This window comes from Bremia lactucae, linkage group LG5 (genome assembly GCF_004359215.1).
Source record: "Bremia lactucae strain SF5 linkage group LG5, whole genome shotgun sequence".
Classification (NCBI taxonomy): domain Eukaryota; phylum Oomycota; class Peronosporomycetes; order Peronosporales; family Peronosporaceae; genus Bremia; species Bremia lactucae.
Genome location: NC_090614.1, coordinates 3,896,417 through 3,920,290, shown reverse-complemented (window position 1 = coordinate 3,920,290; position 23,874 = coordinate 3,896,417). Strand labels below are relative to the sequence as shown.

Genomic DNA, 23,874 nt, shown 5'->3' with positions numbered 1-23,874 from the left:
GACTGAACGGACGAAGGTAAGGCAGCCGCGAGTAGGTGGGCGAGATCGCCACTCCTATCGGGCGCCACCTGCACTGATGGATGCGGGTGGGAATCAACGCTTCCTTGTTGGAAGGTTGCTTGCCCACCGCTCCGTGAGGCAAGGGTATCAGATCCTCGTCCAATGGAGAGGTTACCCGATGAGTTTTGACTCTTGGGAACCGATCGATACCCTACGTATGGATGTGCCTGGCTTGGTTGCTGCCTATGAAAAGGAGCACCAGCTGAGGTCAAATGGACTAGCAGAAGCAGCGTAGTGAGAAGAAACAGGGGGTACAGTGCCACCTATGATTTCTTTCACACGCAAACGGGTGAAATTAATTCGCTGCAACCGCTGTTTCATCACATCAAAATGTGGATGAATGCGGCGCAGGAATTCCGCCTCGTATTGGTCGGGCGTTTCATTTAAACGCAACACGACCGGGATCGGGAAAATACGCCCAAGCGATTATCCCTGAGCCCTCCATGATTTAAAGACGCGACAATAATTATGTGCGTCTACAAGAGCGCGCTTTAGGAGCAACGCTCTTGGTCCTTTAAACGAGGACATTTAGATGGAGGGGGCATCTTTGGAATGCCATCCGTCACATAGCCACGTTCCAAACGACTGGCTTGTGACACCGACTGAGCACGTTCGCGTGTCGTCGGCGGAGCGTTAGGCTCCGAGTCGTCTATGTCAGAACCATTATGGATTATGGTCTGAGCATAAGGCGTTGTGGTTATACCCATCGGAGAAGTGGCTGCGCCTTTATGGGCAGCGCTCTCATTACCTGTTGCTACGCTTTCCAGCGCAGACGACGAGACAGCATTTGTAAATGCTGCTGTCTCCATGTTGGGAGCCATGAGAGAAGTTTGGATGGGCAATAATGCGCCATCATCCTTCCTCATGAGCTCGTTGTCCGCATCACTACTATGAGGTCATGGCAACGGTGTCGACTCATTGTAGTCGACAATGAGCGACGGATCAACATCCTCACTGTTAAAATGGGATGGATCCTTTAGCCCTGTAAACGCGACAGCAGCAGTGATTGTCGGCGTTTCGACTGAAGCATTAGACCCGGCCGGCAAATTAATGCGGCGTGTGCGCTTAGTGCGAGGTTGTTTAGGCGTCTTGGCACACAAACGTGGCCCCTTTTAGGTGGCATCTTTGGCGCCGTGTATGGAAACACGTGCGCTAGAGTGATTTAGTGAACAAGCGGCGCGTAAAGCTGCATGCAGTTCCTCTCTCCTCTTTGACGAATTTAAAAATGAAAATTCGTTCTTAAATGGGGGATGGTGTAACGGGCTAAAGTTGCCCTAATGTTACACAGTCCCCGTTAAGTTTACTTGGTGTACTTAAGAAGATGGTCAATCACTAAATAATAGTAATTAGACCCAGCACTCGAGTGTGGTTCACATTTATGACCAACATGCATCACATACACAAGGGTGGTTCACATTTATGACCAACCCTTGTGTATGTGATGCACATGGGTGCATTCACATTAGGAGGGATGACGCCCAACGTCATCCGTGATAACGGCTAGCGTCATCCGTTACGCGAGGTATTTAGAAAGACACGTTCGCAATACATATTAAGTGTTATCTATAGAGATGACATTTTATTTGGTAAATAAGGGTATTTATATTTAATTCGATTAAATATAAATCAGTCTGAAAACTACTTCCTACTTGGTAAGTGCGAACGAGGAGACGGATTACCGCTCCTGTGACGACACTTAACCAGAGTACTTAGTGTGTTGGGTGAGGACGCCTACGCGCCCACCACAACTACCTCACTGCACGCAAGAGAAGCAGGTCAAACCGCTTCCTCGCTGTGCTAGGGTGTGTGTCTAAGCAGAGCGTGGCCGCATTACGACGTGCCCGCCTACATCTTCTGTTTTCATTTATTTACTACTAACTTAATAAGACTTTATTACATGTTTCGTATTAGTATATAATCTGTCTCTCTCTTTGCGTGCGTCCAGTGCTGACTGGACCGCGGAGCAAGTATGTAACGAGGTGCATCGTTACATACAATTAAAACTGAAAGGTTGCTACTTAATATATTATCTAAAAGATATAAAATATTTTGGAGAATATTACCTTACGTGGTTTTCAAAAAGCTTATCCATTGGTAGATATAGACCATTATATCTACTTTCTCCGCGGTCCAGACAGCGCTGGACGCGCGCAAAGAAAAAGATAGATTAGACTTCATTGCATGTCTCGTATTAGTTTATAATTAAGTGAGTATTAAGTAATTAAAACAGAAGAACTAAATTATATTAAAACAGTTTTTAATTAACCCTCTTAAAAGAAAGCGTTCTAAAGAGAGTCTTCCTCTGCACGTACTTCTGTATGTGAAGTGACATGAGGCACCTCTCGCAGGGTACGTGAAGTGACGTGAGGCACCTCACGCACGAGGCAGTACGTAGTGGACTTGTACTGAAGCAGTATTAGTCAGTAGTGCCCCGTTACACCTGGCAGCACTTTGTAGTCCGTCCAAGGACCACAGTTCCATTATCTAACATGGACATGTTGGATGATAATGGTAATACGCATCACGTTTCGCATGATAGGTACTCCTTTCCAAGTGACATAGAAAGGAGTTTGGTCGAACGAATGAGTTCGACCGTAGGGAATGATGCCAACTTGGCCATACTGTCCAGTTTGGACTAAGGTTGTAGTCACTAATATGGATTGTAGTAAACTGCTACCCTAATTCATTGGGCTATTCCGTGTACTGCATCGTATAGGCAATGGGTACACACATGAAATTGCCACAAAGGATGCGAACACATCCTACATTTAACGTTGGTCGGCGCCGCCCGTACCATTAATTTGCGGGTTCATCCGCGGACGGATCTGACACCCCTTTCAAAAATCCCCAAAAGATTCTTGTGATCACAAACTAGACTTTCATATTCAGTAAGGAGATTCTCATATCAGTTCCAAAGTTCCTCGAAATCGCGATGAGCTGACGACACCTCGTCACGAAGAGCGTAATACTTTCGTTCGTCTTCAACATTGAGTACGCACTTTTCGAACAGTCTTCCAACCGTTCGATACGGTGAGTCTGCACCTTTATGTTTCAACGAATGACGCTTACCGTGATCGCTATCAATACCCTCTTCCAACACATGGAGATAGTGGTAGAGCTTGTCGATCTTCGACTCTAGATTCAAAACATAGGTCGGACCTAATTTTCTCTTCTCCACCACAACCATTGCTAGATTCCCACGGTGGTCAATGTTTTCTTGTGGAACGTATCGTAAACCACCGTGATGGGAAGAGGCAGCGACAAATTATCTTGTGCGCTGGCGCGATTATCCACTTCCGCATGTCAGGTGGGTCTTTACGGGACCATCCGTAAGACCTTGCGTGAACGCCGTAATCAACGTATGTTCATAGACTGGGTTATTTGTGATATAATTCGCTAAGAGTCGTATGTGCTGGGTATGAGCGTGAACATCACGCTTGCCTTGTTTGCGTTTCAGAAGCTCTGTTCGAGGTCTGAACTCAGCCCTAGGCGGTTCAAACGTCTGCTTGTGCCGGGCTTTAAAAGCCTCTAGCGACCCAAAGACATATGGGTCGCGCAACGCAAGGCCTAATGCCCAAGTTGTGGCACGTCCTGCCAAGTTTGACTGAGCAAAGGCGACTTTCATTTGCTCGTCGACGATGTGACGAGCCTTTATGGCAACGTCCAACTTGACGAACCATCTTAAGAGGGAGTCTTTTCGTTTCCCCTATACTAAGAGATGTCAATCTTTAAAGTTTGGGACGATACGTGTGCGTCATCCCAGGTACAGGGGTCTGTACCTGTTGTAACCTCAACAGATCTGGCTGTTGAGAGCCTTGCTGATTGAGCAACGCTACGATTTTCTTCGCCTCGTCAAGTTCATGTTGTACCTTTCGTTAGTACTAGCCAACCCACACTGATAACATGAAGGTGGAGTGCATTTATTACTTTACATTCACGACGTGCAAAAGAAAGTTCTAAGTAGGTAAGAAGTCTTAGTCAAAAGTGTTGATACTTAGGCTTTAATATAAGGAAAAGTAAACGTTTGTAATATATTAAGTTCTTTCATGACGATCTTATATTCACTAACTCTACTATAGTAATGACTAACTATCTAATGCGCCTCCTTGCGCACTGCCTCATTGTGTCTTGTAACGATTGATGGGATGATTTAAACTTAAAGCAACAATCAACATAAACAATGTCTTGTTGTGTTCGTTACCAGGTTTGGTGATATTGGAACTATTAAGTCAAAATTAGAAAAAGAATGTAAATTGTGTACCTCTTCATTTATTTCCTCTCATAGAAAATATTATTTATTATGCCTCTTCCAGGGATATAATTTATGTAATGGGACACCCGTTGCATCACTACCTTAAGGGAGGTCCCTTGACTAACAGTCACTATAGTGAATGATGTAGAGTGACAGAGAGTACTATTGTATCTCTCTCTGTAAACAAGCAATTGTAGGTTTCATTTCATTTCAATTCCAACTTTTTAACTCTGCATGGTATCGAAACCCTATGCGCGTGGCCTGTGAAGCCGCAAAATTGGCAGCTAAGGACTAGATCAGTTACATAATGTTCCGTTTCTGTCGGTCCACCGTATCAGCGATGGATCCTGCACGAAACGGACCACTGCTTCTCGAGCCAGTAGGAATTCCCCTACTGACTGGGTTTTGTTTCAGTGCGCCCGGTGCGCACTGCGGAGATGCCATTCTCCTCTTTTTGAGGGATTTTTTGCTCTTACTAAGTTATTCTTATTTATGCTGGGTACAGCAGCATGATTGTTAACAAGATCAGGAAGAGCCTTATTGTTAATACTTAGTTTGTCCTTTTCAATGTTGATTGAATCAACATTGGTATCTTCTGCATTGACTGTTGAGTCAATGCGTGATGGCAAGAGCTAGATTGATCTTTGCTTAAGCGAGTCCCTCCTCCCTTAAATAAAAATTACTACCAAACCAGGTGAGTTTACGTGGATGGCGTGAGTCGCTCACGAAGAGCGGTGTATGCTTTGTAGAAGCGTGCATAATTTTTTCTGATGGCAAATTGTACCATCGGCATGAACTTGCTATATTTCGTTGTGAAACGCGGGGTTCTTGGCCAACGCGAAAAAGAGCGACGTATCTGCGAAGTATTTCTTTGAGAATACGCTTTGCATGGTCTGTCTGACCATATGTTTCCGGATACACAGAAGTTCAGGTTTTTAAACTGTGGTCTAAGTGATTCGAACGCAGATTGCCAAAAGTGCGCCGTGAATCGGGAAAATCGATCAGAAATCAATTCACGGGGTAACCCGTGAGAGCACTGCCTTACAATGTGATCGACTCCGGAACTGCAGCAATATGTACCATGTTGCTGAAAAGGGACAGCGAGCCGCTTACGTCGCGCCGCTTTAGCCCCCTTAACCGCTTCTTTTGCGTGCCATCACTCGGCGCTTGAAATGCCACCTAAAAAGAGCAAAGTTGATAGGTCGCCTGCAAAGACACTCACACAACCACGCACGAAGCGGACGCTTATCGATAAACGCTTTCGGCGCCTAGTGCCACAATTACAACACCGACACACGCTACTGTCGCGCTGCTAGCTGGGCTGAACGATCCATCCCACTTGCGCAGTGAGGTTGTTGATTCGTTGCTCATTGTTGACTACAATGAGTCGACACCACTACCATCACCTCATAGTAGTAGTGAGCACAGCGAGCTAAACGGGAAGGGTTATGGCGCTATATTGCCGATCCAAACTTTACCCAGCGCAGCGATTATTCATGAGAGCACTGTCCATAAAGGTGCAGCTGCTTCTCAGTTGACTAGAACCACAACACCTGTCGTTCAGACCATCACAAACAATGGGTCCGACGCAGAAGAGCCTGAGCTTAAAGCCTAACCGACGGCACGTTACGTGCCCTGCCGGGTCACAATTTTGCCGTATCGAACGCGGCTACGTGACCACCGATACCACTACCATCGGAATGGCCAAATTTACATGGAACTTGTGCGTCGCTCCTTGAGCGCCCTTCTCTAAATGCACATAAATATTAAGGCAATTATAGTTGTGGAAGGCTCAGGGGGGTCACTTGGTCGTGTTTCCTCGACCCGGTCGTGTTGCATTCGAATGAATCACCCGACCATTACGAAGCGGAATTCCTGCGCAGCTTCTAGCCACATTTTATGTAGCAAAGTAATTGTCGCAGCGAATCAACTTCGCTCGCTTGGGTGTGAGAGAAAAAAAAATCATGCGATACTGTTGCCCTATTCCTTCTCATCACGCCTCTCCTGCTAGTCTCTTCGGAATTATCGAAGTGACAACTGGTGTTCCTTCTCATAGGCAGACACCAGGCCCGATACGTCGACTCGCAGGGCGTCAACCGGGTCCCAAGGTCGATACTCTTTGGGTATCCTCTCCACTGGACGAGGTTCTGAAGCTTCTGCTGCACGGAGCGATTAGCAACCAACCTTCCAACACGGAAGCTTTAGTTTGAGTAGAATCCATCAGTGCAGGCGGCGCCCGGTAGAAGCGGCAATTTTGCTCGCCTATTGGCAATAGCCTATCCCACTTCCGTTCAGGCATTTAGAGCTTCTGAATGACGGATCGGGGATCTCGAAAATCAAGTCTCGCGACTGCGTTCGGATTTCCACGATTTTCGCTCGAAGGATCGCAAGGGCTGACAAAGGCTAAACTTCGGCTAGACCTTTTGAAAAAGCTGAAAATGAGAGATCCGCGTCACGCGCGTGATGTTCCACGCCTCCAAGCTTATATCGTGGTGAGGGAGTCATTTGGATGAAAAATTTTCACCTTCCTCGTCTTCCCCACCAGATTGACTCTCGACTCATACTCGGTGTCACCATCGATGTTTTCAGACGGATGGAAGTATGTGATCTCTTCTGAAACAACACACCGTTTCAGACGACCCACGTAGAAGGCGAGGTGCGTCTTCATTTACGTTAGGGGTGTGATCCTGCAATTTGGGTGTCTAACATCCTCGACCGCCATAAACTGCCCGATGAAACGCGACAAATAATTTCATAGTACCTCCAGTTAGTACATAAGCTGCATTTTTAGGTAGGGTAGCAGTACTTACTAGTACTTTTCTCCCGCTTTAATGCGTTCATCGTTTTTGCGACCATGTTGGTCCGCATGTTCGTTTTGTTTGTCCTGTGCACCTGCCATCGCGTCACGGACTTTTCGTGTGATGGCTAATTGCTCATCCACAAAGCGTTGAGCCTCGCTCCTTTAGCATCAAACTCGCCTATGACACCACCGAGAGGTCGGTCATTTGACGATGTTCTCAATAACAAAATATCGTTACTGCATAGGATCAAAGGCATTTCATGCCGTGACTCCATACTGACCACTGCTAAACCGGTAGGTTCCCTAGGGCAAGTTTCCGTTGTTGACATGATACCCTCACGGGTCATCGTCATGGTGACGCAACAATGAATCTCTTTCGCCTTGAGCGTAGTGAGGGGCCCTCTTTAACTAAGACTCGGGCTGCGCACAAACAAGACTGGCGTCCGAGGATGCTGTAGTCTCTTTTTATAATAAGGCGTCACACCCGTGCTGGCGTGGACACTGTTATTTATAGCGAACTCCAAGAAGGGAATTTGTTTGCTATATTCCTTGGGAGTCGCTACCATACGCAATGCATCTGCCACGACCTGATTGGCACGTTCCGTTTGTCCGTCGGTCTGGTGATGATCGGCTGTTGACATGTGAAGTTTGCTACCTAGTAGCTTAACCACATAACGCCCAAAACCCAGACGTAAAACGTGCATTCCAATCTGATACTATGAATTCGGGCATCCCGTGTAGTCGATACACAGGATCCATGAACAACAGAGCTGCCTCCTTCTCTGTGATCGTGTGGTGCTACATGGTACTAAATGCACCATATTTCTCAGTCTGTCAACAAAGACGACGAGCCCCGTCCGACCTCAATGGTCATGCGGTATGCCAAACATGAAGTACAGACTTACTGACTTCCAAGAATGCGTTGGAATCGGTAGCTGCTTCAGTGGCGCACTGCTGGATGGTGCATGCTTAATGCGCTGACACTGTTTGCAAGAGTGAATATAATTGGTCACCCATACATATATATATAGGTGTGGTCACAACAATTCCTCTGACACTCGTAACAATTTCTTGTTACGGCCCTGATGCCCATTTGATGGAGCATTATGGAGCTCGTGAAGTATCTTCAGCTTGAGATCTGTGTCACAAGGGACGTAGATTCTCATCAGATCAGAGGGTGACAGGTTATGCCGTAATAGGCCATCGCTGTACCTAAACCGACACAGCTTAGCGTTCAGGTGCGATGGAAGGGCCTTTCGTTTACCGAAGTGATCCAACAGCAGGCGACAACGTTCCATCTGACTGTAGCTCTCTTTTTTTCAGAGGCTAATAAGCTCGTCACATGGTATGCCTTCATGGCTGCGAACGTTGACGGCTGAAATTGTGCTTTAGCACTAGACACACTTTCCTGGTGTCTTGCCACGAAGTCTGGTCTGCACGATAAAGCATCAGCCAAGACATTCGAGTCACCCGGCTATATTTAACTTTGAAATTAAATTCGGAGAAGAATGTTAGCCATCTTGCCATTCTAGGTGAGAGGTGCGGTGAATTTATTGTGGTCCGCAGTGATGCGTGATCCCTATAAACCACATATGGTTTGGTGACTAATAGGTGCACACGAAACTTGACAGGAGTATACTTTATAAAATTGTTGTTCGTCATGCTCAGGGTATTTCAGTGTCGCGGCTGTCAAAAGCCGGGACTGATAAGATATGACACGCTTAACGCCTTCGTCATCCTTCTGCATGAGCGCGCTGCCGATTACAATATTACTTGTAGCGCAGACGACGCTAAATTGCTTATCCGCGTCTAGCAATACCAAGACTGGCACCTCTACAAGAGATTGCTTCCCTGATGTAAACGCATCTACTTGTTCCTTGACCAAACCCATTCTGCATTCGTTTAAGAAGGTCAGACAATGGATTAGTGTGCTCTGCATAATTATTGCTGTACTTTTGCAAGTAAATAGAGAGCCCTATGAATTGACGCAAATCCTTCACGTGTCGTGGGATCGGCCATTCTTTCACAGCCTTCACCTTGTCTTGGTCTGCTCGACCACCATGTGAACCTACGATGTAGCCCAGTACAGGTATCTCGAAGACCCCTATGACGCACTTTTGCAAGTTGACGTACTTTTACGTGTCGACCAGAGTCTGCAACGCAGCATCCAAATGACGATATGTGACTCTATTTCGCCAGACCGTCCTCGGCCCTACTAAAGGCTGAGAAAATGCATCGTTAACGTAATAGGATGCGAAGACACGGTGCTGACGTATTACGGGAGCCACCACTCGCAGTGAATGTCGCCGGTGCGTATTTCAAACCTTGAAGCATCACATGCCACTCCCAAAGCATATCGCTTGGGGTGCTTACTGCCGGTTCGGCTACATAGGACTCCATCATAAGTACCTGTAGTAACTTTTTTTAATTTTATCACGAAAAAGATAGTTGACTTTCCCATGGGGCTTAAAAAATATCTTATCGCGGGATTGGCATCTGCGCCGGTATGGTGGCCTTTTTCAGTTTATTATAAGCGTGAAACACACGCCACCCACCTGTGGCTTTACGCACACAAAAGATCGGGCTGCAGTGAGGCGATTTACTCTAACGCACATGTTCCGCCTTGGTTCGCTTGTCAAAAAAATCATCGATACAATCAATTTGTTCTTTCGGCAACGGTTATTGCCTGGTCATACAATACTTGGGTCAGGTGCTAAACCAATTTCGTGCTCGATGTCCCAATCAGCAGGTAGGCGGCTCGGTTATTCTCTGGGAAAACGTCGCGATGTTTGCACAGAATTTTAAAGAACGGGCTGGTTCTGAAGGCATTTCAGTCTTGAGCAGCGAATCGTTTTTTGTCCGTTTCTACGACGCTCTCGTCCGTTGTGGACGTGTGGCCTTTCGCACACAGAAGGTCGGAGAGCCATGTGGGGAAATTGACTCCCTCACACGGCCCGCTTTTAATCGATCGGTAAGGAATTTAGCGATCGGAAATACTTGCTCACGAGGCAGTGGTCACTGCTTCATGACACAGTACTTTGAGCCCAATTGAGCTCGATCTCATGTCGAGTGCATTTATCCTTAGGCAACTAGCATGGAACTGTTTCAGGGAATACATTCCTGAATTCAAGCAAACCCTTGTATAAAGGATTTGTCTTAAGTGACTCCTGGATTGAGTAGTATCTCTCTCAATCCGAGACTTCACGTCGAGGACACTTTCGTCCATCGATGAGCTACTAAGAACCTGTTCGTTCCCTGCAAAAATTACCACTGACCGTATATCGTTTACGTATTCGTCCTCTGTGACGAGTACGCAGATCTGCTAGATTCTACCACTATGCAGATCTCTCAAGAACCGCATGGGCTCTAGGTTTGGTAATTGAGTTAATCTCCGAAGTTAGCTTCGGAGGCGCATACAGATCAAGAGTATAAGCGCCTACTCTTGATCCGTCATTAACGAAGACATGCAATGTCTCGGTTTCGTTTTTGGGACTTATTCTTAGGCTGCCGGGGGATTTCCACGGGATACTGAAGTCTAGTTACTTCAAATATTTGAGGAGATTTCTCCTCAAGGACGTGGGGACATATTCCCTCAACGTCTTCTGGCTGTGATTGCGCTATCACATTCGGGTCCTTCAAGGCCGACTTTCAAGTAGACCTAGGATCATCGTGTTTTCCCTTTTATGCAAACGAAATCTTCCTTGGATGTCGCCTGCTAGGCGTAAAATCATTCTCAATCCACCCTACTTATTCGAGTGGTGGACCTTCGGCGCTGCCTGTGCATTCGCAAAGCCGCCAGCAGCTGACTCCACAGGGTGATGAGTTATACTCTGTGATCTTGTGCAGTCGTACTAATGACCGTACCACAAGTGAGGCCATCGCACTCACTCGTAGTACATGAACACGCTTGCGGATGCTCCAAGACGTTCATCAGATGGTCATCTGGTTAACAAGCCGCAGGCATCGTTACGGATCGATGCTGCCAGCTGATTCTTGGCTCATATTTTCTGAGCCAAGGTAAACCTAGCGTGACATCAAATTTGTCACTCAAATCCGGTACGATGAAATCATCATCGTGCTGTAAATCTTTTGACGCGTAGTGAATTTTCACTACGCGTTTCATTACTGTTTTCGATGCGCCTGTCGCTAGACGCACCGTCATCCTCGTTGGAGGGATATCGCGCTCAACATATTTGATCCTACGACTCTCTAAAGACTGACGACAATTAAACTTATTCGACGCTCGATAGTCCACTAGGGCTTTAAGTGACAAATCATTTGCCACTTTTAATCTCAAGGTGATGAGACACATAATGATTGTATGCTTGGAGCAACTTTAGGCAAGAGATTTGCAAATTGTCTTGAGGTTGCTGGATCAATAGGGCGTTGCGCCAGTACTGACCCCGACTGTTTTTTGGCGGCCCGTTTCGCTGTTGCGATTTCGCAACAACGTCGGGCCCGTGACCGTTGCCCTTTTTGGCATTCGGTCCATCATTACGTTCAGTACCTCTCGGTACTGGGCGTGGAGCACTACACTCATGAGCGTAGTGTCCTGACTTTTGACAGCGATTGCATTTCTGCAATCGCTTATTGTTCGAAAAACGATGTTTCTCGCTTTTGCCATAAGAGAGGTCCAAAGGTTCTGGACCTCCTAGTTGGTGTCGTCATGGAGGAGGATATGATAACGAACGAACTTGAGCCTGTCTCAAGCTAACGTTCTCCTGTTCCACAACGGATATTGCTTCTTCAAGCGTATCCAGTTCCAAGCGGAACAGGTGGGAGCCTTGGTCCCAGCAGGTTGTTGACGTTGAGAGCCTCGTCCGTTAAAAAGACGAGACCTATCCGATGGATCGGAAGGTCCATCGAAAAACACGCGCCCCTGGGGCTTGTAAATCGACTGCAAAACGTCAATCGCATCGCGCATCGCGCAATACGATAGAGATGCGAGACCTTCTCGGGGCGAAGAAAGGAATAAACATCCCCTTTTACTCGTTTTGTATTATCGACACATAACGGACAGGGAATCATACATCATGAGCTTGACGAGGCGAAAAAAATCGTAGCCTTGCTTAATCAGTAAGGCTCTCAGCAGCTAGATCTGTTGAGGTTACAACAGGTACAGACCCCTGTACCTGGGATGACGCATACGTATCGTCCCAAACTTTAAAGATTGACATCTCTTAGTATAGGGGAAACGAAAATGCTCCCTCTTAAGATGGTTCGTCAAGTTGGACGTTGCCATAAAGGCTCGTCACATCGTCGACGAGCAAATGAAAGTCGCTTTGCTCAGTCAAACTTGGCAGGACGTGCCACAACTTGGGCATTAGGCCTTGCGTTGCGCGACCCATATGTCTTTGGGTCGCTAGAGGCTTTTAAAGCCCGGCACAAGCAGACGTTTGAACCGCCTAGGGCTGAGTTCAGACCTCGAACAGAGCTTCTGAAACGCAAACAAGGCAAGCGTGATGTTCACGCTTATACCCAGCACATACGACTCTTAGCGAATTATATCACAAATAACCCAGTCTATGAACATACGTTGATTACGGCGTTCACGCAAGGTCTTACGGATGGTCCCGTAAGGACCCACCTGACATGCGGAAGTGGATAATCGCGCCAGCGCACAAAATAATTTGTCGCTGCCTCTTCCCATCACGGTGGTTTACGTTACGTTCCACAAGAAAACATTGACCACCGTGGGAATCTAGCAATGGTTGTGGTGGAGAAGAGAAAATTAGGTCCGACCTATGTTTTGGATCTAGAGCCGAAGATCGACAAGCTCTACCACTACCTCCATGTGTTGGAAGAGGGTATTGATAGCGAGCACGGTAAGCGTCATTCGTTGAAACATAAGGTGCAGACTCACCGTATCGAACGGTTGGAAGACTGTTCGAAAAGTGCGTACTCAATGTTGAAGACGAACGAAAGTATTTCGCTCTTCGTGACGAGGTGTCGTCAGCTCATCGCGATTTCGAGGAACTTTGGAACCGATATGAGAATCTCCTTACTGAATATGAGAGTCTAGTTTGTGATCACAAGAATCTTTTGGGGATTTTTGAAAGGGGGTGTCAGATCCGTCCGCGGATGAAACCGCATATTAATGGTACGGGCGGCGCCGACCAACGTTAAATGTAGGATGTGTTCGCATCCTTTGTAGCAATTTTATTTGTGTACGCATTGTCTATACGATGCAGTACACGGAATAGCCCAATGAATTAGGGTAGTAGTTTACTACAACCCATATTAGTGACTACAACCTTAGGTAAGTTTTGGCGATGGCTGTTTAGAGGGCACTCTGTCCAAACCGGACAGTATTGCCAAGTTGGCATCATTCCCTACGGTCGAACTCATTCGTTCGACCAAACTCCTTTCTATGTCACTTAGAAAGGAGTACCTATCATGCGAAACGTGATGCTTATTACCATTATCATCCAACATGTCCATGTTAGATAATGGAACTGTGGTCCTTGGACAGACTACAAAGTGCTACCAGGTGTAACGGGGCACTACTGACTAATACTGCTTCAGTACAAGTCCACTACGTACTGCCTCGTGCGTGAGGTGCCTCACGTCACTTCACGTACCCTGCGAGAGGTGCCTCATGTCACTTCACATACAGAAGTACGTGCAGAGGAAGACTCTCTTTAGAACGCTTTCTTTTAAGAGGGTTAATTAAAAACTGTTTTAATATAATTAAGTTCTTCTTGTCGATCTACTAAATACTAACCTGATTATAACCTAATACAAATCATGGTGGTGGGTTCAGACGGTCTATTTCCACGTGGTTAGCTATGTGCAAGATCTCTGGTAAATTCTGAGCCATGAGGTAAGCGCCGGGGGACCCGGGGGCTGATCATGGCCGGTTTCGGTAAGGGCTGGTGCCTCTATAGGCTCGCGCTCTAGTAACTCGATGCATGCATACAGCAGCGCTCCTTTGATTGAAGACGTGACATGCCGATGCTCCCGTTTTGCTATTGCTCGCAGGTGACAGATGCATGACGCCCAAAACGTTTGGACGCTCCCAGGATCGGCGATTGTTGCAGCCCGGTAGACCACCGCATTCCAGTCCTCCCAGATTCTTGTCTGGCATAGCGTTGCCAGAATGAACCAAATTCTCTTTCACACGTGTCCGGCTGCTTCCCCGTCCTCCGGAAACCGTTCCGCGAGGATTGCCTTTCGGTGAGTGGGTATACCATGTATCCGTCGACTGGCACACGCTGTGAACAATTGTGCTGTTCGTTGACATGTGGCTCGTTCTCCTGTCCAATGCCTGATCAGTATACTCAGTATACCCCAAAAGGCTGCGGCGTTTGCGCAGTTCCAAAACAGGTGAGCCATTGTTTCTGCGCCGCCCCTACAGGCTGGCTGTTTTCTGCAGCTGGTGTTTGCGATCCGCCCAGCATAGTACAAGTTGAGTTGCCGAGTCGCAACTCGGTAGCCCGTCCATATTTGGTAGTCGGTGAGGCCGTGACTATGGTCCCATGCTTGCTTCGGGATTTGACACAATGCCACGCGTTGCCATCCGTCCGTTCGCGCATGTACGTCCAGCCGATCCAAGAATACCGTGAGAGGTCTGGCTAGACCTTTTTTGTGATACCGAAAGGCTTGCTTTTTCAGTGCTGATGTCATAGCGTGATTTAGTGTTGTATCCGTGACAGACCACGGAAACGGTGATGCTGCGGGTGAGCCTCAAATAAAGGCCTCGAGTTTGAAGCACGAGACATAAGGTCGGCTGGTCAACCAAGGAGCCCACGTCGAGCGTTGGCATTTGCCCCTGGCAGAACCAGTGTATGCCATCCTCTCCATGATGCAGAGTTATGCTTCGTGGCGTGTTCTGCTCGCTTTCCGGTGGATGTCCTTTGATGACGCCTGCGGCTGTCGCCCTCCAGACATAGCCAGATACAAAAGCCGGAGCCTGACGAACAATTAATTCCTGATTTGAGTCCATAATATCCCCTATGGGTATATCAGGAGAAGCGAGCAGAATAGATGTCGCCCATCGCCTTAGTTTTTTTGCCGAATGAGGTCTGGGTTGATGAGTTGGACGGGGTATGTTTAATACAAATTCCGATGGCCCTGTTCGCGTGATGTATAGTTGTTCCAGTGTACAGTCGTCGGTCCTGTCGAATTTGTGTCTGAACAGCATGTCTCCATTCTTATTTCAAATCCAAGGGTTCTTTGTCCACCTAAAAGTGGACCAAAAGCGCCGTATTTCTTCTGGCATGTCACCCACTGCGTTCGGTCGAGATGGAAATGGGTCTGAATAAGACAAAACAAAATCGTCGCCGTCTCACCAGCTTGCTGCCCGTTGAAGTAAAGTCGAAGAATTCGCTAACACACATGTCTTAACTCGGTCCAACTGCTCCAGGGTAGGGGCAATCCATTCACCTTGTTGCTGCATTAAGTCTTGACCCGCTGAGCGTCGACAGCGTGTTTGTTCGCGCTGAAGAACCAGGGCTAGAGATATCGGCCTGGTTGTACCTCGTGTGCATCCTCGGAAGGCCCGGATGCGCCAGGCATCAAAATACTTGTCATGTCGTTGCGTGAGCCAGGTAATAGCATGCTTTGTTCTTTGTGTTTTCACAGCGACAGCAATATCTACTAGCCCGATCCCGCCCGCTGACTTGGGAGTTACGAGCAACCCCGGGTTGACTTTGTGACGACCTGTGACTGTAGTAGTTGCGTGGGCCCATAGGAAGTGCTTGTATAAATTGTGCAATTCCTTCTCCGCCCACTGGGGACTATCAAAGACGATTGAAGTGAAAAGCAAGGAGGGAAGAACGATTGAGTTGAGTATCAGAACCCGGTTTTCTACGCTAGTTGCCACTCGAATTGCCGTTATTAAGCGTCGTTGAATCTTTTGTATCCTCAATGCCCAGTTCTTATTCAATAAATCGCCGGTCCTAACTTCATATCCCAGGTACCTAGTAGTGTGGCCTGGTTGAACGACCTCAATGCCCTCGTAGTGTGGAATGTGAACAGCCCGGTTTAAAAAAATATATCTTGCTCTTGCCCGGTTGGACATGCAGGCCGCGACATAGCCCCAAAAGCTCGGATAATTCGTAGAGCGTGCGGGATCTGACCTGCCGTCTCGAAAAAAAGCGTGGAGTCGTCAACAAACGCCGAGCAAAGGTGTGATTGCTCTGACAGTCCCGGCATTTGCAAGCCACGAAGAACAGGGTCCTGCTTGAGCGCGAGCCCTAACACCTCCACCACAAGCAAGAAGAGGAGAGGTGCGAGCGGACAGCCTTGTCGGATACCTGAGAGTACTGGAAGAGCCCCAGACTGCAAACCGTTTACGACAAAGCTGGCTGTCGTGCCTTTATGTATACGGCTAATTAGGTCGACCAAACGGTCGTCGAACCCAAAAAGGCGTAGTGTCTCGTACATGAAATCGCGGTCCACGGTGTCGTAAGCCTTCCGAAAGTCTAGCAATAATATACATCTGCTGTTCTCGGTTGCTACGTTTTTTTTATCAGTCGCAGTTGTAAGTTGGGCCATCATCATCATGACCGTCTTCGTCATCCTGCGACAATGCACAAAACCTTGTTGCGAGTCGCTAATTGCACGGGGTAAGACCGTCTGTACCCTCGTGGCCAGCACCTTGGCAAAGACTTTGTAGCTCGTTTGCAAGAGGGATATTAGACGATAATTCATGGCGTCATCAGAGTCTCCTTTTTTCATAAGCGGAATAATAATTGCCGTTCGAAATGAGGGAGGCAAATCTCCCCCTTCAAGAATTTGGTTACTGATGTTCAATAGTGCCGGAACCATGAGTTAGTAACCTAATACAAATCATGTTATAAAGTCTTATCTGTCTTTCTCTTTGCGCGCATCCAGCGCTGACTGGACCGCGGAGAAAGTGGATATAATGGTTCATATCTACCAATGGATAAGCTTTTTGAATACTTTGCAAAGTAATAATTTTTAATATTAGGGAGGATTGTATCATGTCCATGGCACGAGCGCACTTCCGCCAGCAGACGACTAAAATTTTGATGCTCAGATGCTCTGCGCCTTCTGGAGAATCTCTCTTTTTAATTTATTCGTAAATATTACAAGGATTATGGACAATTTTTGTAACAGGTAAAGCGTTGATGCGTTTCATCAAATTATTTCTATTAGTGTTAATTAATCAGTTTATTTTTCAGCTTTTGATGATTAAAAAGAAAGACTTGATTCTGTGTTGCTCCAAGATTTTGTTAAGGTCAGCATTTTCGAAACGACACTTAACGAGTAAGTCACTGTACTACTGGCCGAGGGTCTTCCCACTGTATTGTATAGTAGGCACGTCTTTTTCGGGAAAACCTCAAGAAAAGTCTTCCAATATGGAGTTGAGTAAAAAACGACACTCGATTGAAAGCCAGAAGCTCAACAATCTTCTAAACAGAGTTAGCTTTAATACGTTCAAACCATGACAAGAAGGCTGAAAACTCTAATTTGGTCATCAAAACACTTAGTCGGTATTCTTACTTGCAATGCCATTTATTCTGCTCCACACAATTAAGTTTTGTACCACGCGGCGGCCATGAAGTATGTGAAAAACAACAAGAAATTCCAAAAGAGATACAACGATCGACGATAAGTCAATCGGTCTACTGTCTGGAGGTAGTACGCCAGAAACTGATTGGCTTGCGAGCGGCGAAGCGTGGGGTCGACGATGACAGCATAGAAGAATTGGCAGCCATTCAATTAAAGTTCATCGTAATCAGCAAGATGCTGATCGTAAAGCAATTCAGCCATTACTGTTAAGTTACCACGCTAAAATCAAGTTATGCTCAAACTACGTCAAAATACGAGTTGTGATATTGATCGTCGCAATCGACACCCGTCGTGCCCTGCTCGACGTGTGACTTTCCGAGGATCAGTTCTAGAATTTCTGAACGCCAACAACAATTGCTGCAATTACTGTCTATAGTGGATCAGCTTACTGCTGGCAGCTTGATCTTTTAACTTCAAAACTGCACATCACATGTTCCTTATGTGATGACGCATGTGAGCGAGTTTTTGTCAATTAAACTGACAATGCAGTTGAAATAATGACGCGTTAGTATCCATCTTTAACCATCGAACGTCACATCCTGGCGTCGGCAACTCAATAGAATACAGTTGCCACTTCTCTAAAAGTAAGTCAGGTTTGTCGAGTTTCTTTGTCAAGATAGAATTATAGCTAAGCATAAGGTAGAGTATAGGCGATATGCGTGCGACAACAGCCCGAAGGGCTGAATCCGCACGTTCCGCTCTCCGGTATCGTGTACAATACATCTACAGGAGAAACAGGCTCACGCTAAAAACAAAGGGCTTGGTCACGTACACAATTAGCAGCAAAAGGCCTTCCACCGACGGTACAACACTTTTGTCGACTGCATCTTTTACAACGAGGCGAAATGTGGGATTAGCAGTCAAACGACGAGCAATCGAACGCACTCTGCACATCTCCAGCCTATTCACAATACAACAAGCATCCTCCTTATGAATTCAATGTAAAGGAGTCGCATTTCGTAAAACTGCAACTGTATCGTCCTCTTGGTCATCACCGTGTCACTATATAGTCACAGAAATAAGTTCTCACTTTGAATTTCTAAAATTAAAACGACTATTTGTAGGAAAACAGTTGTATTCGAAGCTGATTATTTACATCTTACTAGGACAGCTTTTCCTCATCTGGTCTCGCAGCTTACCGCAAGCTGAATACATTCCACCGGACCCGCAGATATCGATAATACTGTGAAATTTATGAGAGCAGCTGTTGTTTCTTGTGGGCAGGCTCCTCAGGACAATAGCCTTTTTACGTGAAATTAGCTAATTGAGCGTGGTCGTGGCATGCCAAACCTATGATATTTTCGGCATTCCATTGCATTTCAATGTAAAGAACCGACTTACGGACGATCTCTGGCAGCCAAGTCGACTGTTGTGACGTTCATAATTCATTTCGCTCTTCCTTTCGTGTTGCTCTCTCAATGGCCACGGTGTTGCATCTCGCCGTTGTTGTGGCAACGCTTGCTCTATGCATGCCTTTAGCCGTCAATGCCGTCCCTGCCGAGTTGTGTTCGATTACGCCTCTTTCGTTTGAACCCGCGAAAACCAAGTATCCCAAACTTGCTTCCGCAATCACGGAACTCGAGAAGTACTCGATTGCTGCGTGGTACACGGATCGTCAATCGCTTGCGGATAAAGAGACCATGCTACAGAAACTCGTGACCGAATGTTCGGAAGACCAACGAATGACAATCGTAGTCTATGGCCTTCCAAACAAAGATTGCTCGGGAGGTCACTCGACAGGGGGGTCGGTCAAGACTACCGCCGATTACGAAAAGTTCATTGCGGATTTGGTCAAAGCCGTCGGCGATCGAAAGGTATTGTATGTGATCGAGCCCGATGCCATTGGTCTTTTAGCTGAAAAAGACGGCTGTGGCAAAGACGCGGGATACCTTGAGAACATTAAAATTGCCATCGCAGCTCTTGCAGTCAATAAGAATGCCGAATTATACATGGACGTTGGGTATTGGACCGTCAAATCAGAGACACAGCTTCCAGTGGTCGTGTCGGCCATGAAAGATCTCTCGGCGTCCAGTAAGCTACGGGGCATTGTGCTCAATACCTCGAATTACCGCACAACGAAAGAAATTTCCGAGCTATGCAGTAAGTTTCAAAAAGCCATGGGCAACACTGAAATGAATTGTATTGCTGACACGAGTCGGAACTATCTGTACGTGCTTGTACAATACTATTGCGTCTTTTATTCGTAATCATTGTGGACTCATGTTTTTGTGCCTACTCTGATTCCGAACAGAGAGCCAGTTGATGACGAATGGTGCAATGTATTGACCAATGGCGTTGGGGCCGTCCCAACGTCGGACACTAAATTTAAAAACCTCGACTACTTAATGTGGATTAAAGTTCAAGGGGAGAGTGACGGCGTGTGTAATGGCGGTCCGGACGCCGGTTTGTTCTATGATAAAGCCTTCATAAAACTATGGAACCAAGGTTACTTTGTCAAAGAGCTGAAGATGAAGCCAATTGGAGACGGAGACTCGGATGTTAGTCAGACAGATTACTCTGACGCTGATGATCCGGTCCAGAAGACAGGCCTACCTGAGGTCGGGGGGGAATCCACCGTAACGTCCGAGGAGACTTCTGAAATAGCTCCTCCTCCAGTCATGAATTGCAAGCTCAAGCGCCGGATGCGGAAGCTTTAAGCTGTCTTTGGAAATTGTCACGATCGGAATTTTTGTACATGCATAAAACCATTAGTGTGATGTAGTTTGTTGGAGATTGCCGTCGCTTTAATGCCTTCAGTTAGTTGTGCTCGTAATCCCGAGAGAAAAACTTGTTTCATTTCTCCAAACTGTTTATAAGTCGACCTTGCTTTCTATGTACGCGATTACTTTTGTTAACTCCCATGTTTTTGTCATTTTTACTTACCAAGTCGAGAATTCCAATGACAATTTAAGGTAAAAATAATCTAAATTTTGACAAATTGAAATCAATAATTCTTGACGTATAATGTTAAAATGTTAATGGGCGTATAGTTAAAAGAAAGGTCAAACTACTTCAAGAGACCAATGCATGCCACTAACAAGTGGCATCAATTAACCACCGTGATTAAGTCACAAAACGCTGAACTACAATTCGCGCATACGTCTCTTGGGTTTGCACGCGGAGGTCTGCTGCAAAAGTCCGAAGTCAGTTGCGTTCGGTGAAATGGTAGTTGGTGGTAAAGTTGTGACAATCGGTGTCGCGACGGTAGCTGGTGTCGTAACCGCGCTGTCGTCAGACGAATCAGTATCGGCAGGGGCAACTGTGCCAATAGTCTGTATAACACTGTCGTTCGCTGACGTATCCTTCACATCACTGCCCGCACCAAATTGGACACTCGCGTCATTGCTCGTGACATGGTCCGAGGTGCTGCCACCGATTGTGGCCTTGGTTTTCTCATCGATAAAGTAGCCTTGGTCCCATAAAGACTGAAACCCTTCCGCATAAAAGGTCCCCGCTGTGACGCCAGTGAGCGACTGTGTCGAGGTAACGCAAATACCATCACTCTCCCCCGGGGGTTTGACCCACAGAAAGTAATCAACATTCGAAATATTCGTTTTAGAGGTCGGGGGCTTCCCAATGCCAGCTGATTTGATATTGCACCAATCAGTGGTCGGCGACCCATGGTAATTGCGACTCGTGTCAACAATACACGACAGGGTTGTCATCCCCATTGCCGCTTGGAAGGTGTCGCAATACGACATGCATTCGTCCGTGGAGCGGTAGTTGGACGTATTAATAGCAATGCCTTTTAAAACACCAGAGAAGTTTAGTTCTTTTACAATCGTAGCCACCTCGGAAGCTTTCGTAGAGTCCCCTAGTAGCCAGTAGCCCACGTCCACGTACAGCTCCGCGTTAGGATTCGCGGACAGAGCAGCGATCGCAATCTTAAGGTTCTTAAGGTAGCCCGCCGATTGGCCACAGCCATTATTGGCGAGAAGCCCAACGGCGTCAGGCTCGACAATGTAGAGCACTTTACGGTCCCCAACAGCCGTTGTTAGCGTCGAAAGGAACGACTCGTAGTCACTCGTGCTATGCACGGTCCCTGAAGACGAAAGTTTCGTATTGCAGTCCTTATTAGGAAGACCGTAGACCGCAATCGTCATGCGAGAGTTGTCGGAGCATTCGGATGTGATTCTCGATAGCATTCCCTTTCGATCCACTTCAGATTGTCGATCCGTGTACCATGCAACAATGGGATATTTTTCCAAGGTCGTAAGCGCGTTTACCAGGTTCGGGTACTTCGTCTTAGCCATGGTATACGTGGTTGGAGCAATGGAACAAAGCTTTTCAGACGCAAATGCATGTTGGAAAAAACACGAGGCCAATGTGATCATTGCCAGTGGCGAACGAAAGATCTTGGCCATTTCGAGTAATCGATCAAGGAACTCAGTGCGTTAAGAAAAGTTAATTAAAGAATGGAAAATCGTTACTCGGAAGAGCAGTATGAGCAAGGCAGAACGGCCATGCGCTATAAGCTGATGATAAGCAGACGGCTGATCGTGAAGCCTTCACACTGCTTAACGCCCTAGAAGCTTATATAGTAGTAGCTAGCGCATCGCAATGCGGGATTTGTGACTAATGTTTTGCTTGCGGCAGCTAGCAACTGCTGATCAGATGCACAAGTTTTCCGCCCAGGGCGCTAGAGGTACTGACGAAGGTGTCTCTTACGATGGAGAGCAGTAAGCGTCCGTATATCGCTTTGATATAGACTATGTGGCTCTCTTTGCATCAATCCAGTACAGTGACGGATCCGGGTGTACATCCGGATTAGCTTTATTTAAAGCTGAATTGATTAGATGGAGCAAATTCTTTTTTGCAGCCAGCACTTTCTAGGTTTGGACCATACATTTATTCGTATTTCAAGAAATATCTGATATATCTATAATATCCTTCGTCTCGATTCCAACCCAAGAAAATTTTCGTATATAAGACCAAAGAAATTCACCGAGAGAGAATTACGTTGTCGAGATTCAGTACTTTACTTTGGTCTGCACGAAAAGGAATGACTCGACTAACTGCGGTATCAGACGCAATGCTGCACATGAGGTGCATTGCCAATGAATTGGCTGGAAGCATGAAACATTTCTTTATTCCGCTATATCGCAATATTAACAATTGTTCCTTTAGAGTCTACTATAGATCCCCGTTTGGGACACCGCCCACAAATTACATTTAGCAACCGATAAAGCCACACCCCTTAGTTATGTACCTTTGTAACGGGGTGTATCGTTACATGAAATTAACACTTAAAGGTTGTTAATTAACATATTATCGAAAAGGTAGATAATATTTGGAGGATATTATTTTATATAGTAATGTCCTGAATTCTTTTCCATAAATAGGTATAGGCCATTATATCTATTTATTCCGCACACTAATCAGCTGTAGAAGTTATCAAAGAGTTACGAATAAGATAGAGAAAAGAATTCATTTACATGTTTAGTATTAGTTTATAGTTAAGTTAGCATTTACAAAGATAGATTAAGAGACACTCAACTATATTTAATACAGTTTTCATTTTACCCTCTTAAGTTAAATTGTCTTAAGAGAAGTCTTCCTCTGCACGTACAGTGTACGTCACCTAACGTAAGGCACCACTCACAACTGAAGCAGTGTGAAGTGGACTTGTACTGAAGCAGTACAAGTCGTAGTGCCCCGTTACACCTGGTAGCACTTTGTAGTCCGTCCAAGGACCACATTTCCCACATCTAACATGGACATGTTAGATGATAGTGGGAATACCCATCACGTTTCTCCTGAAAGCTACTCCTTTCTGAGTGACATAGAAAGGAGTGCGGTTGAACGAATGAGTTCGACCGTAGGAAACGATGCAATCTTGGCAATGCTGTCCAATTTGGACAGAGATGCCCTCCATTCAACCATCGCCAAGTGCATACAACATGAACTTGACGAGATGAAGGAAAAGGTAGCTGAATCAGCAAGGCTCTCAACAGGCAGAACTGTTGAGGTTACAACAGTACAGACCCCTGTACCTGGGATGACGCAAATGCGTCGTCTTGAAACTTTAAAGATTGATATAGGGGAGTCAAAGAAGACTCCCTCTTGAGATGGTTTGTCGAGTTGGACGATGCCATAAGGGCACGTCACATCATCGACGAGCAAATGCAAATCGCATTCGCTCAATCAAATCTGGCAGGTCGTGCCAAAACTTGGGCATTGGGCCTTAAGTTGCGCGACCCATACGTCTTTGGGTCGCTAGAGG

The 23,874-nt window shown here is 46.4% G+C and overlaps 2 protein-coding genes across 2 annotated transcripts; one reads left to right on the top strand and one right to left on the bottom strand.

Annotated features, from left to right (window-relative positions):
• The first annotated feature begins 18,991 nt into the window (after window positions 1-18,991).
• On the top strand, window positions 18,992-20,601 carry CCR75_001100 (uncharacterized protein). Its single transcript, XM_067959205.1, has 2 exons — window positions 18,992-19,818; window positions 19,903-20,601. The coding sequence occupies exons 1-2, from the start codon at window positions 19,070-19,072 to the stop codon at window positions 20,306-20,308; spliced, it is 1,155 nt and encodes a 384-aa protein (XP_067821200.1). The 5' UTR covers window positions 18,992-19,069; the 3' UTR covers window positions 20,309-20,601.
• Window positions 20,602-20,734: 133 nt separating this feature from the next.
• Window positions 20,735-22,015, bottom strand: CCR75_001099 (uncharacterized protein; the record flags this gene model as incomplete). The annotated part of the gene is made up of 1 exon (XM_067959204.1): window positions 20,735-22,015. The coding sequence occupies one exon, from the start codon at window positions 22,013-22,015 to the stop codon at window positions 20,735-20,737; it is 1,281 nt and encodes a 426-aa protein (XP_067821246.1).
• Window positions 22,016-23,874: the final 1,859 nt, after the last annotated feature.